The sequence below is a fragment of the Schistocerca cancellata genome, chromosome 3, assembly GCF_023864275.1.
Source record: "Schistocerca cancellata isolate TAMUIC-IGC-003103 chromosome 3, iqSchCanc2.1, whole genome shotgun sequence".
Classification (NCBI taxonomy): Eukaryota; Metazoa; Arthropoda; class Insecta; order Orthoptera; family Acrididae; genus Schistocerca; species Schistocerca cancellata.
In genome coordinates, this window is record NC_064628.1 from 810322879 (window position 1) to 810337923 (window position 15045).

General features: G+C 44.5%; 1 protein-coding gene across 1 annotated transcript in view; it reads right to left on the minus strand.

The window, feature by feature from the left end:
* The window catches only part of LOC126176587 (uncharacterized), a 541845-nt gene that overhangs the window by 47240 nt on the left and 479560 nt on the right, over window positions 1-15045 (minus strand). The window contains exons 28-29 of the mRNA XM_049923748.1: window positions 12314-12787; window positions 246-526 (exon numbers count right to left, since the gene is read on the minus strand). Of these exons, the coding sequence (XP_049779705.1) occupies window positions 246-526; window positions 12314-12787 (755 nt within the window). The remainder of the gene's footprint in view (window positions 1-245; window positions 527-12313; window positions 12788-15045) is intronic.

The following is a 15045-nucleotide window of genomic DNA, read 5'->3' on the forward strand; positions in this document are numbered from 1 at the left end:
TTTGATCACCCGGTATATTAAGAACAATATGGGAGCCAAGACTGAACCCTGTGGGACACCTTTCTTGAAGACTTCCCAGTTAGAAGAACCTGCTGATTTTTGCAGACTATCCATACTGTTAATTTGAACCTCCTGCGTTCTTCCAGTTAAAAATGAGTTAAACCATTTGTGCACTGTCGCAGACTACAGTTTCACCCCCCCCCCCCCCCCCACACACTTCCCTCCACTGTTGCCTGTGTACTGACCTCCTGGGGCGCAGCTCTGTGGCGTGAGCGCCGGCCGTGGCGCACTCGTAGAGGCCGTCCGAATCGCCGCGCGTCAGCCTAGCGATTCCGGAGCCCACGAGGCCGAGGGCGAGGCTGTTGGCGGCCTTCTCGCTGAGCGGGCTGTCGCTGCGCGAGCTGACGGGCGACGGCGACTGCTCCTGGCCGTGCACCACGATGCTGGGCAGCTGCAGCGACGACCGGCTCGCGCTCAGCCCCAGCAGCGTCTTCCCGGACTCCACCAGCTCCTTCCCGATGAACACCTGCCGGCACCACCAGGCTCAGTGTCGTTGGCCTTGTACGTAGGGTCGACAAAAATTTGGGAACACCAAAAACGCAACACATTACCATACCCAGTTTTGTATAGGAAGACCACTGAATTCAAAACAGCTTCCAGTCGTCAGGTACTGTATGGTTTTCAGGAGAATCATAGACCACTGTTGCCTCAAAATAACGGTAAGTTCAAGTAACGATGATGAAGATGAATAGCGACCACGCATCCTTCTCTCCAAAGTGGACTGCAGACACTGAGATCTGATGACTATGGTGGCTAGGGAAATGCGATAATTCATACTCGAGCTCGCAAAATTAGTTCTGTATGATGCGAGTGTGTGAACAGGGGCCCTGTCACTTTGGAACATACGTTTTGGAATTAAAAATAAATAAAGTTTTGGAATTTTTTTTATTATATACAGATGAAAAACACACTTAAATACTACTTTTCTACATAGTTGCCATTTAAATTAAGGCACTTATCGTAGCGATGGACGAGCTTTGAAATTCCTTCGTCGTAAAATTCGGCCGCCTGCGCCTTCAACCACGAGGTTACCTCTTCTTGAAGCTGTGCGTTGTCATCAAATCGCTGCATAGCCAACCACTTCTTCATTGCTGGGAATAAGTGGAAGTCGCTCGGTGCCAGGTCGGGACTGTACGGCGGATGAGGAAACAACTCCCTCTTAAAAGATTCGAGAACTTCACGAGTGGCATTTGCCGTGTGGGCCCGGGCGTTGTCGTGAATCAGCAAGATTTTTGAGTCCAACTTTCCCCTGCGCTAGTTTTGTATTGCTCTTCTGAGGTTGTGCAGAGTTTGGCAATACCTTTGAGAGTTTATTGTAGTGCCTCTTTCCAGGAAATCCACAAAAATCACACCTTTTCGTTCCCAAAAGAGGTAACCACGTGGTTGAAGGCGCAGGCGGCCGAATTTTACGACGAAGGAATTTCAAAGCTCGTCCATCGCTACGATAAGTGCCTTAATTTAAATGGCAACTATGTAGAAAAGTAGTATTTAAGTGTGGCTTTCATCTGTATATAATAAAACAAAATTCCAATACTTTATTTATTTTTAATTCCAAAACGTAATGTACTTTGTGGATAGCCCTCGTAGAATCACTAATGGGCAACAATCATTGTGTCACAAGATGGATCTGATCAACCCAAACGGTCACATAATCCTTGGCAGCATTTCGACCTTGCAGGGTAACTATGGGGGCCTATGGAATACCACGATATGGCTGCCAAAATCATCACTGAACTACCACCATGTTCTATCATAGGACGTAAACTCGGGCAGAAGTTGGAAACAGTGCATAACAAGATTCATCAGACCAAATAGTTTTCCTCCATTGCTCCATAGTCCAGAATTCATGGCTCCAGCACCACGGTTTCCTGTTACCTTCATTTGCATCACTGATGAGTGGTTTTGGAATTCCAGCTCGCCTTGGATTCCCAGCTCCTTTCGTGTTGTTTTGGTGGTGTCAGGGTTCGCGAGAGCGACATTCAGTTCTGCACTGACTTCTCCAACTCTCGTCCTTTTATTTCATGTCGCAATCCTCTTCAGTGTCAGTCCGTCATCACCACTCAACACATTTTCGTTCGTGTTGTGACTTAGCGGATCTCGATTTTAGTATTTCTATGTATGTGATATAAATTTTCAGTACAGTACATCTTTAAACACCAAACACTTTGGATATGTAGGTCAGCGATTCTCAGCTTGTGGGGCGGGTCGCCGTAGGAGGGCTTGATAACACTATATGCAGGACACGAGGTTACCGCAAAGATAAAAATTTGAATTCAAAAACTGATTAATTTACTGAAGAAAAGCGAAGTAAAACACATTCTGACATAATAAAAAATTAAAATTCGCATTTACACTGATATTATGCACTTATAAATAGAACTGAATCACTATTGCTCAATGAATTCAATAATTAACTATTCAGTTCAGCATTAAATACAAGTTTAGTAATTATTAGTGTCTCCCTTGAGCCTGGTTTGCAGGGAAACGTTTTTCGAAGGCAGCAGCCATGCTACTTTCCCTTTTCCCCCACATCCCCCCGAGGTGATCCATCAACTTTTCACCTGCTACGTTTGTGACAAAGGGCAGAAGAGGGCTATCGATTTTGCGTTTGCCAATGCAGCGGATGAATGTTGCTAAACAGCAATAAATTTACCTATTCTTGGTACTTTGAAAGGTTTGTAACTTTGTAGCCTCAGCGCCAAAATACTCAAAATACATTTTTATATGTATTATTGTCGTCGTACGGAGAAAGAGGGGGGGGGGGGGTCGATAAAAATTATGATAGAAAATTGGGTCGTGAATACTGAAAGCTTGAGAAACGCTGTCCTAGGTTACAGAAACACCCACCATACGAGCACTAACAATTTATCCACCTACGAATGCACTGAGCTGTGACATGATGCACTCATAAATAAGCAGCACACTGTTCTGACCACGTCTGACATTTTCAGTCAGTTGAGGACATTGCACAAAAGCCGTTCGTGTTCAAATACAACAGCACAATCTGCAGGCTTGGCTAGCGTCTCCATTTGTGTTCAGGCATGCATTTTTCGCTGTGTTTCCATATTTTTCTCGACGCCGAATGGTAGTCATTAAGTTTTAATTATCGCATCGAAAAATCAAGTTAACTAAAATCAAGTACATATCTGCAGTACTAGTACACACTGAAATCCACAGATCATGGCACTCTAGCTCGCCACTAAAGGAGCGAAAACAAAATAACGCAGCCCGTTCATAAAATCGAGTATCGTGAAGCAATTCGTTTTCTAGACTTTAAGGGGAACAATTCTGCAACAGTACATGCTGAATTGGTAAAAAAGGTACGGAAACAATGCACCTCCACATTACAGGGTGCAGACGCTTCCAGTGGCGACGAAAACGAGTTTCAGTGACGAAGGACGATGTGAATCAAGGCCGCCCATACTTGCGGTCAGGGGAGGAGGGGGAATACATCTCAGGGAAAGGAAAAAAAAAAAAAACGATATTGTGCAGATTTTAGCAGGGTCAGAACTGGAACTTTTTGATGACTGCTTACAAATCGCCATTCGTCTTCCAAAATGTTAAAAATGCACCATATCCGCAGGAATAGCCATCTCTAAAAATTATCGTATATTCGCCCTTGATTTGACTGGCCGGGATCTGCAAGAGAAGTGGATGCCACGGTACTCGAAGACCGGAGTAGCACAATCGAGACGATGGCGGAAAATTAGTCAAGGATCAGTCTTCAGTATCTTTCATGATATTTTGAACATGGCGAAGGTCGCCATTCGCTTGGGTCCGAGACGGCTGACAATCTTTCATAACGTGCGCCGAACCGAGACAGCATCGGAAACGTTGAACCTGTGTCAAGCCATTACAGATAACTTCTTTATCCGCTTAATCACACGGACGAATGCTGGGTGCACCACTATGACCCACCGAAAAAGTAGAAGACGCAAGCACCTTTGGACAAGGTAATATTGAACGTTTTCTGGGACTGCCATGGTGTGGTGGTATCAGATTATCCCCGTAAGGGGAAGGAAGTTATGAAGAGGAAGTATCGTGAGAAGCTGTCCAAGGGGGTGTTTTTGCCTCATGGCAACACGCAGCTCATTCTGGACAAGACACAGTCCTACATGCTGCTTCTTTGGACTGCCAAGTTTTACTTTACGCTGCGTATTTTGCTGACATGGCACCAAGTAACTCCCTCCACTTTCCTCAGTTGAAGAAATCGTCGTTTGGTAGATATTTACAGAATGATGACGAAGTGAAACGTTCCCTAGACACCCATAATGCAGACGTCTACAACGAAGGTCGCCGCCAGGTCACTCATTGTTGGAAAAAAAAATGAGACCTACTGACAACATCAGCAACTTTCATGCTCAAAGCTTCATTTTTTTCCGAGATGGTAATTAAATCTACAGGGTGGGGAGGAGGGCGCTTCCAAAAAATGTGTGCGCTGTTTGTAATGCAATAATTTCGAAACAAATTAACATATATTTACGAGTCTCCCACATTTACCAATCTCACACAGAAGTGTAGTGTAAATATTTTATCGTGGTAACATAGTACTAGCAGTTCACGCCACACACGCGCGGTTGGTAGGAGTGGCGCGGTGAGCCTCTACAGTGGAAGACAGTCTCGTAGGAACAATGCCTGAGATGGGATGTGACGAGGCGCATTTCAAAAATGGTTCAAATGGCTCTGAGCACTATGGGACTTAACTTCTAAGGTCATCAGTCCCCTAGAACTTAGAACTACTTAAACCTAACTAACCTAAGGACATCACACACATCCATGCCCGAGGCAGGATTCGAACCTGCGACCGTAGCGGTCTCATGGTTCCAGACTGAAGCGCCTTTAACCGCTTGGCCACTCCGGCCGGCCAGGCGCATTTCAGACTTAACAATATTGTGAACCACCACAATTGTGTCTACTGGGTTCATGAAATCTTCTCGTTATTGTAGGTGAACAAGGTAATGAATCTACAGGGGCTTCATATGTGGTGTGGTCTGTCTTTACATTGTTTCATTGGTCCCTTCTTCTTCGAGGGTGCTTTCTCTTGATGTGCTACAGATAAGGATTTTGCTTGTTATTCAGACTCTGTACGTAGATGAGAAATCGCGGAGAAAAATCCACGCAAACGAAATGCGGAGGTGGTAGCAGCCAGTCGATTTACTTCGATTGATCCCTTCCCTATTACACAAGGAGAGGCACCAGCAGAGACGAGCAACGCCTCTGCAACAAACGCAGGACCTGCAGAAGTGACACAAGATCGAACTCCACCTCGCTACCATTTACCTGTCAGGCTGTATCTCGATGACACAGTATCCAGACAATGAAAAGGTTGAACGTGTCCTACTGAGTACACAATTTGCTCTGCCATCTCTCCCCTAGGGGGCAGGGACGCTGTATCTCCATACTTGTCCTAGGATGATATCTATAAGGCCGTACAGCCGAGGTGCACCAGTTGCTGTGCCAGCGGGTGTCCAACGACGGCACCAGTACACCAGCTGGTGGACACCAGTAGTAAATAAATATATCGGTTGCCATAGACACACAGCCGATATGTTTACAAGCTTTACAGATAACGGCGGCGCCAGCATCAACACCACTGGTGCCTATATCGACCACCGGCACACAGCGCACCAATGGAAGACGACACCATTGTGGACCACGAAATGGAAGAAACTGTGCCACACAAAGCGAGGAAGAAACGAAACAGGAAAACTAAACGAAAAATCCACAGGATGACGAGTTTGAGACGGTGCAATATAAACGCCGCCACCACCGGCAAAAAATCGCGGAGAAAAATCCACGCAAACGAAATGCGGAGGTGGTAGCAGCCAGTCGATTTATTTCGGTTGATCCCTTCCCTATTACACAAGGAGAGGCACCAGCAGAGACGAGCAACGCCCCTGCAACAAACGCAGGACCTGCAGAAGTGACACCACTACACCGCAAAATACCGCCAATTACCGTATACTCTTATTATACGGAAAATCATGTACAGTTCAATGTAACCTTCAGACAACAGCTAAAAGGTTCACTCAAAGCAATTTATATGGGAGACAGGATTAAGTTCCATTTGGAATCTCATGAAGATCATCAACGGGCAACGGACTTCTTTAAACAATACCAACTTCCGCTTTTCACCCACCAGCCCTCTGAGACAAAGGAAATGAAAGTGGTAATTAGAAGACTACGTGCGTCGGTTCCAGTGGTGGAAGTGACCCGGGCACTACATGTGAAAGGCTTCCCAACAACAAGGATACATCAATATAATACGAAGAAAGAACCAAACAGCGACTTGGTGCCAATGCCAGTCTTCGTTGTGGACCTTCCCAAATCGAAGGAAAACAACAAAATCTAGAACAGGCAGTATCTAGTGTATACAAGGGTGTGAACTCAATCATACCGAGACAGAAATGGGGCAAAAAAATGTAAGAAGTGGCAGAGATTTGAGCACACAGTTAATTACTGCTCGTTGCCAGCATGTTGTGTCCGATGTGCAGGGTTCCATGCGTCGAAAGAATCCACAATGCAGCCTATAGAAAAGACAAGATGCGCAAATTGTGAAAAAGACCATGCAGCTTCTTGTAAAGGCTGTGAAAAATTCCAACAAGTACGCCGCAACACCAAGACTAGGTAACCTAGCCGGCCGGTGTGGCCGAGAGGTTCTAGGAGCTTCAGTCTGGAACCGAGCGGCCGCTACGGTCGCAGGTTCGAATCCTGCCTCAGGCATGGATGTGTGTCATGTCCTTAGGTTAGTTAGGTTTCAATACTTCTAGGGGACTGCTGACATCAGATGTTAAGTTCCATAGTGCTCAGAGCGATTTGAACTAGGTAACCTAAGACACCAAAGCAAGTACAGACGATATAACCGAAGCTGGTGTTTGTACAGCCAAGCGGCACCGCCCCAGCAGACGCAGGCCCCACCACCGACGACAACACAGTCCTCAACTTCCAACACAACTGCTACAGCCGCAAGAGGCTGGCGGACAACAGTAACCTATCATGATTCATTCCACAGCCACCCAGGAACCCAGGAATCAGCAGCCGTTGCCTCAAGCCAAAAGTCATCGCAAAGTATTATGAATTAATTTTCAGTAGCTTTGACAGACATCGCAGCACAGCTCTCAACGCTCCAGCAGAAAATCATATCCGTTCTCGGCTTGGTGGAAGAAATAATCCAAGCGTTCGTGCCGCCTTAAATCGCCGCCACAAATTCCAACGAGACACCTCCGCTGTCTTAATTGGAATGTCAACGGTATTCGTAGTAAACAAGCGGAACTAAACGACTTCATAACATGACACCGCATCGACGTTGCGATGGTGATGGAAACCAAGCTTATGGACACAGTCGTCTTCCGTCTCAGTAATATGCAGACGTACAGGATGGATAGGATGGTCTGGAGCGGAGGCGACACGGCGATTTTCGTGCGAAATTCGAGACAACACCATATGAAGACACTACCACCGCTGGAGACTTTGGAAGCTACAGCTGTAACGGTCCACACAGCAGTTGGAAATATTACGTTGGTGGCACGGTACATCACCCCAAACCGCCGGCTCATTCGAGAAGATCTACTCACAATTTTCGACATATACCCAAAAATTCTTGTAGCGGTGATTTAAACGCCAAACACACCACCTGGAACTCTAGAAAGAACAACCAGAAGGATCTCACACTTTTCGAGCTTCAGGAGGATCTAAACTGCGTCTTTCACGCACCACTACATCCTTTCAGGATCAGTCACTCCTGGGGGAGGGGGTAAACAGATGATGTCCTCGACATTGCGTTGACAAAAGGGATTGATCCAAACGTACAGCTGTGCACCATATCATCAGACCACTAGCCAGTCGTACGAATCATCAGCCGCGGTAGATTGGTGACCCTACCCATCAACCAAACGGAGATAAATTGGGATCAATTCAAGAGGTACCTAAAAAATAAAGTTAGGCCTATACCTCTACATACGACAGCTAATACCAGCAAGGCAGTATAAACTTTTAACAACGAAGATCCAACAGGCACACTGGAGAGCTGCAAACGTCGCAGTGTTAGCTGACCCACAATTATCCGTCTTCCCAGGCCACTGGGAAGAGCTGAAGGCGCTACTCAACAAACAATTGATTGAGATATAGAGACCTGACTGACAGAATGAAGACAACAGACGTGGGGAAACATCATGACCTAATTTTTTAGGATTTGGTGTATGAATTCCTAAGGGACCAAACTGCTGAGATCATCGGTCCCTAGACTTACAGACTACTTAAACTAACTTATGCTAAGAACAACACCCACACTCATGCCCGAGGGAGGACTCGAACCTCCGGCGGTAGTGGCCGCGAACTCCGTGACATGGCGCGTATAACCGTGCGGCCACACCGCGCGGCGTGACCTAATTTGTTTCACAAACAAGAGAAGAGAGGAAGCTTGTAAATCGACTTCACAATCAGTTGCCAGCTAAGCGAGCCATTGCGGAACCAAACGGATTAATAAATGATGTGCAGGTTCGAATCCTGCCTCGGGCTTGGATGTGTGTGATGTCCTTAGGTTACTTAGGTTTAAGTAGCTCTAAGTCTAGGAGACTGATAACCTCAGATGTTAAGTCCAATAGTGCTCATAGCCATTTGAACCATTTTTGATATATGTTGCTACACAACAGGCCGAACTGCAGGCTCGAGCAAATGATGTCTCCGAACGTTGGAAAAGACCCCCGAGAACGACTAACAGACGATGATGAAGAAGACGAGGCCTTCATCACACGGTTGCGAATGGAACGGATTAGTGACCAACCTAGTCTTACTACTCCACGAGAGGTAGCGCAAATCGTCAGGAGGACAAACAACTCGGTACCGGCAATCGACCGTGTAACCAATGCTGGACTCCGGCACCTACCGTAGAAAGCCTTAGTCCTCCTCACGAGGATCATAAACAGCTACTTGATGACAGCATTCTTCACCAGCACCCGTCTTAACACCAACACCAAAATTACCAATTCTACAGATCGACAGATGGACATGGGCCTTGGTTTTTTGGCACCGGCCATAAGTTTGCTCACCAATCATTAAAAAGGTGCGCGTACCACGGCTCCTGGAACGAATTAAATGGTTCAAATGGCTCTGAGCACTATTGGACTTAACTGCTGAGGTTGGGGGTTGGGTTGTTTTGGGGAAGGAGACCAGACAGCGAGGTCATGGGTCTCATCGGATTAGGGAAGTATAGGGAAGGAAGTCGGCCGTGCCCTTTAAAAGGAACCATCCCGGCATTTGCCTGGAGCGATTTAGGGAAATCACGGAAAACCTAAATCAGGATGGCCGGACGCGGGATTGAACCGTCGTCCTCCCGAATGCGAGTCCAGTGTCTAACCACTACGCCACCTCGCTCGGTTTAACTGCGGAGGTCATCAGTCCCTTAGAACTTAGAACTACTTAAACCTAACTAACCTAAGGACATCACTCACATCCATGCCTGAGGCAGGATTCGAACCTGCGACCGTAGCGGTCGCTCGGTTCCAGTCTGAAGCGCCTAGCACCGCTCGGCCACCGCGGCCGGCCAAGCTAATAGAGGACGAATTAAAGAAAAGTCCTCTACAATACCAAATACCCATATTACAGAGAAAAATGATATCTCATTAGAGGAACAAAGGACCCAATGAGCGTCCAGTATAGTGTATAGCAAATTGTTAAATAAAGAGATATAAAGTTTTATTTTTATATTATTTACACGTCAAGTTCCCTCGGACGAAATTGATGAGCGAATCTCCATGGGACGTGTCAGTACACTAACTTACAATATAAAAGTAATAACAGAAAAAAATAAATGTTTTATGAACCCGAAAAAAGTCAGTCCATAAGTTTAAGTAAACGCAGTCAACAATACAACAAGAATCATCTTAATTTTTCAAGGAACGCCTCGACAGAATAGAAGGAGTGACCCATGAGGAAACTCTTCACTTTCGGTTTGAAAGCGCGTGGATTACTGCTAAGATTTTTGAAGTCGAGTGGTAGCTTATTGAAAATGGATGCAGCGGTATACTACACACCTTGCTACACAAGAGTTAAGGAAGTCCGATCCAAATGCAGGTTTAAATTAAAAGGAAGGTCAGCTTTGGCCGTAATTTTGATGTTTTATTGATAGCAGAATCGATTTTCGATCACATAGTGATCCTCTTCAGTGCTGTTGCTGTGTACCACGGAATGAAGAAGGAACAGAGGCCTTCATCGCACGATTCAGAATGGAACGGATTATGGACCAATTGGTTATTGTGATCGCTTCTCAGTTTTGGTTATTGATAACTTGATACCAGTCTCTGAGTTTAATTTGTACGGCACTGAAGATGATCACTATGTGATCGAAAATCGATTCTGCTATCAATAAAACATCAATATTACGTCAAACGCAGACCTTCCTTTTAATTTAACATATAGAGTCGCCAATCAATAAATGCAGGTTTGATTTTTGCTGAGTATTAACCGAGTTAAAGCTGCTTATTCTTGGGAATAAGCTAATATTGTTAACAAGAAATGACAGTAAGGAATATGTATATTGAGAGGCCAATGTCAAAATACCCAGACTCGTGAACAGGGGTCGACACGAGGTTCGTTAACTTACACCACTTATTGCCTGAACCGCCTGTTTCTGGGCCAAAAATATCCTTTTAGAATGGGAAGAGTTACCCCAAAATATAATACCATACGACATAAGCGAATGGAAATAAGCAAAGTAGACTAATTTTCGTGTCTAACGACCACTAACTTCAGATACCGTTCGAATAGTAAAAATGGCAGTACTAAGTCTCTGAACAAGATCCTGAATGTGGGCTTTCCACGACAGCTTACCATCTATCTGAACACCTAGAAATTTGAACTGTTCAGTTTCACTAATCATATGCCCATTCTGTGAAATTAAAACGTCATGTTTTGTTGAATTGTGTATTAGGAACTATAAAAACTGAGTCTTACTGTGATTTAGCGTTTATTTATTTTCTACAAGCCAAGAACTTAGGTCTGTAGTGCTCTATTTGAAACCGAGCCAGTGTTGCAAACAACATCCTTTAATACTAAGCTAGTGTCATCAGCAAACAGGAATATTTTAGAGTTACCCGTAATACTAAAGGGCATATCATTTATATAAATAAGGAACAGGAGTGGCCGCAACACTGATTCCTGGGGCACCCCCCCACCTGACTGTACCCCACTCAGACCCCACATCACAGCCATTATCAACATTGTGAATAATGACCTTTTGCTGTCTGTTGCTAAAGTAAGAGGTGAACCAATTGTGAGCTACTCCCCGTATTCCATAATGGCCCAACTTCTGGAGCAATATTTTGTGATCAACACAACCAAATGCCTTAGTCAAATCAAAAAATATGCCTCCCGTTCGAAACCTTTTGTTTAAGGGGGGTAGGACGTCAAACGGGCCGACTTGGAGCAGTAGATGCACCACAGGATATTTTAATTTCTACTGTCTATACTTTTACAAATAAATTCATAAAACTTTAACAGCATGACCAGAAAGGATTCAGGATTCATACTCATAGGAGTGGAAGCTCAAAAACGTAACAAAACACTTCTTTTTTTTTACATGTGAAATTTCATCATTTTTTTCACTTACTACTGGCTGCACTTTTTGCTATAGGTACACTTTTCTTCTTAAGTAAGAGAGATTCTTCGATGACTTTTGCACAGCGTACAAACCATAGTTATAGGTGTATGAAACTCTAGGAGTTATTTAATTTATGAAAAAATGATTAAACTGTTACATTTTAAACTTCATGTTTAGAAAAAATTCAAGTTTTATAGTTAATTATCTCAATTTTTCCACAGTTTTTGGAAAATTCTAGAGTTTCATACACCTGTAACTACTGTTTGTATGCTATGAAAAATTCGTCGAAGAATCTCTCTTTCTTAGGAAGAAAAGTGTACCTATAGCAACAAATGAAGCCAGTAATAAGTGAAAAAATGATGAAATTTCACATGTAAAAAAAGGTATTTTGCTACGTTTTTGAACTTCCACTGCGATGAGTGTGAGTCCTCAATCCTTCCTGGTCATGGTGACAAAGTTTTATGAATTTATTTGTAAAAGTAGAAATTAAAATGTCCTGTGGTGACTCTCCTGCTCCAAGTCGGCCCGTTTGATGTCCTACCCCCCTTAACCCATCCGGTACCTCACAAAGCGTGAAGTGTCAACTATCGCGTAATTTTAATCGGACAATAAAACGCGAATGACAGTTGTAGAAGCTGGAGATAAAGGTGCGTGTACCTCGAGCTCCTTGGCGCTCTTGAGTTCGCCCTCCTCGATCTTCTCGTCGATGTGGTCGGTGCCGATGCCCTCGTCGTTGGACTCGAGGAAGATGTCGTCCGAGAGCGTCTCCGAGTCGGAGCGCGCGCGCGGGCAGCCCGCCTCGGCGGGGGAGGCGCCGCCCCCGGCGCCCGTGGCGGTGCCGTTGCCGCCCCCGGCGGTGGTGCAGGTGCCCGCCGCCGTCCCCGCAGCCGCGGTGGGGGCGGCGCCGCTGGCGCCTGCGGGAGGCGTGCCGTCGCCGCCGGCGTCTGCGTCCGGAGACAGGACGAGGGCGGCGGCGTCGTGCTGCATGTGCAGGTGGCGCAGCTGCGTCGTGGGCGGCGCCTGCGAGCCGGCGGGCGGCAGCAGCAGCAGCGGCGACGCGCGCCGCGCTGACGACTGCCCCGAGGAGGGCGGCGCTGGGCCTCCGGGGCCGGTGGGCGGCGGCTCGTCCGTCTGCCAAAACACTCGCCAGTTGTAAAACTACCCAAGGCTATCCTAAGTAAGAGTAGACTACGGTAGGTTTCCTAGTGGCTTTGGTCAGTTAAGATCGTAACTGCGTTATCTGTACGTTAGGTGCGTTGCATGCCTATTAGGGATTACCTCATTTCGATCGCTTTGTTTGCGTATGCCATTAGTGCGTTACTAGAATCCCTGAGAAGCCGGATATGGTGAAATGTATAGAAACTGGGTGTGGATATGTAAAGGGCCGAGTAACCTACAGAACATTTTTGTTCTATGTAGTTATCCTCCTGTCTGTTACTTAAATGAACAGTACTCATAGAAAAAATTGAACTTTAAGGGGGGTTGGACGTGAAACGGGTCAACTTGGAGCAGGAAAGGCACCACAGGACATTTTAATTTACACTGTCTATACCTTTACAAATAAATTCATAAAACTTTGTCAGCATGACCAGGAAGGATTCGAGATTCACACTCACAGCAGGGGAAGTTCAAAAACATAACAAAACAATTTTTTTTTACATGTGAAATTTAATCATTTTTTCACTTGGTATTGGCTGCATTTGCTGCTCTAGGTACACTTTTCTTCATAAGTAAGAGAGATTCTTCTGTGAATTTTTCACAGCATACAAACCATACTTACAGGTGTATGAAACTCTAGAATTTCCCAAATCTGTTAAAAACTGTGGTAAAAATTGAGATAATTAACTATAAAATTCGAGTTTTCTCTAAACACGAAGTTTAAAACGTAACAGCCCATTCATTTTACCATAGATTAAATAAATTCTATCGTTTCATACACCTGTAAGTATGGTTTGTGCAAAATTCATCGAAGAATCTCTCTTACTTATGAAGAAAACTGTACCTATAACAACAAATGCAGCCAACAGTAAGTGAAAAAAATCATGAAATTTCACATTTAAAAAATATTATTTTTTCGTGTTTTTGAACATCCACTGCTATGAGTGGTTCAAATGGCTCTGAGCACTATGGGACTCAACTGCTGAGGTCATTAGTCCCCTAGAACTTAGAACTAGTTAAACCTAACTAACCTAAGGACATCACACACATCCATGCCCGAGGCAGGATTCGAACCTGCGACCGTAGCGGTCTCGCGGTTCTAGACTGCAGCGCCAGAACCGCGCGGCCACTTCGGCCGGCGACTATGAGTGTGAATCCTGAATCCTTCCTGGTCATGCTGACAAAGTTTTATGAATTTATTTGTAAAAGTATAGACAGTGAAAATTAAAATGTCCTGTGGTGCGTCTCCTTCTCGAAGTCGGCCCGTTTGACGTCCTACCCCCCTTAATTAAGTTTTATTTGAAACTTGTTGATTTGTAACATAAAACAGAAGGATGTTGTAGTAAAAAATAAACATTTTTCATAAAGCGCTACAAGGTGCAGTTTCTTCAAAAAAGGTGAATTAAAAAAATTCCATACAAAATCGCATCAAACATCGTTTCAGTACTTCGTGGAGCTCATATAAAACATGTTTCTGTTATTCATAAACAACTTATCGACACTAACAGGAAACTCTTGCCTTTAATCATGGCCACGAAGAATCTGGTGAGTACAAAATGACAACAATAATACATAGATTTTTTGTGTTTGTGCGTGGAAACTGTACCTGCATCAAAGGTAATTGTTCTGGTTACATAAAAGCCCATAATTTACGCGAGCAGCTAATTTTTTAGATATAAAATGTGATTTATATTTTGTAAGAACATAAAATACATAATGGACTAGCGCTGAACGATGTGCTGTTCTGTTTATCTGCAAAACAAACAAACAAAAAACAAAGAGAAATTGTCTGTTATCAGTTCCTCTCTCACACATTCATTTACGTTCCTTTCCCTAACAGTGTTACCAATACTACCGGTAATGCTACTATTTATTACGTCATTTATGTATTTTATCCAAACAAGCGAACCGTAGTTTTGGTAAACGCAGCTCTATCGTCTCATTGTCGACAGACATTTCGCAGGGCCTGTGCCTCACTTTAACTTACACACCGAAGTATATGGAAAGTGTTTCACAAAGAACAGTTTGATCGAACGTTACCAAACTCGTACTCCAAGTATTTCTATCTGTGTGCGATATGTTGATTAAAAGTTCATCCTTATGTGAACTTATTTACACTGTATGAAAAAGTCGTTTGTATATATGGAGAACGGTGCGACTGCATGACGGATATTTGGCGTGCTTAACGTTACAGGAATGAATAACGTTTTGAAGCGCGATTATAAAGATCA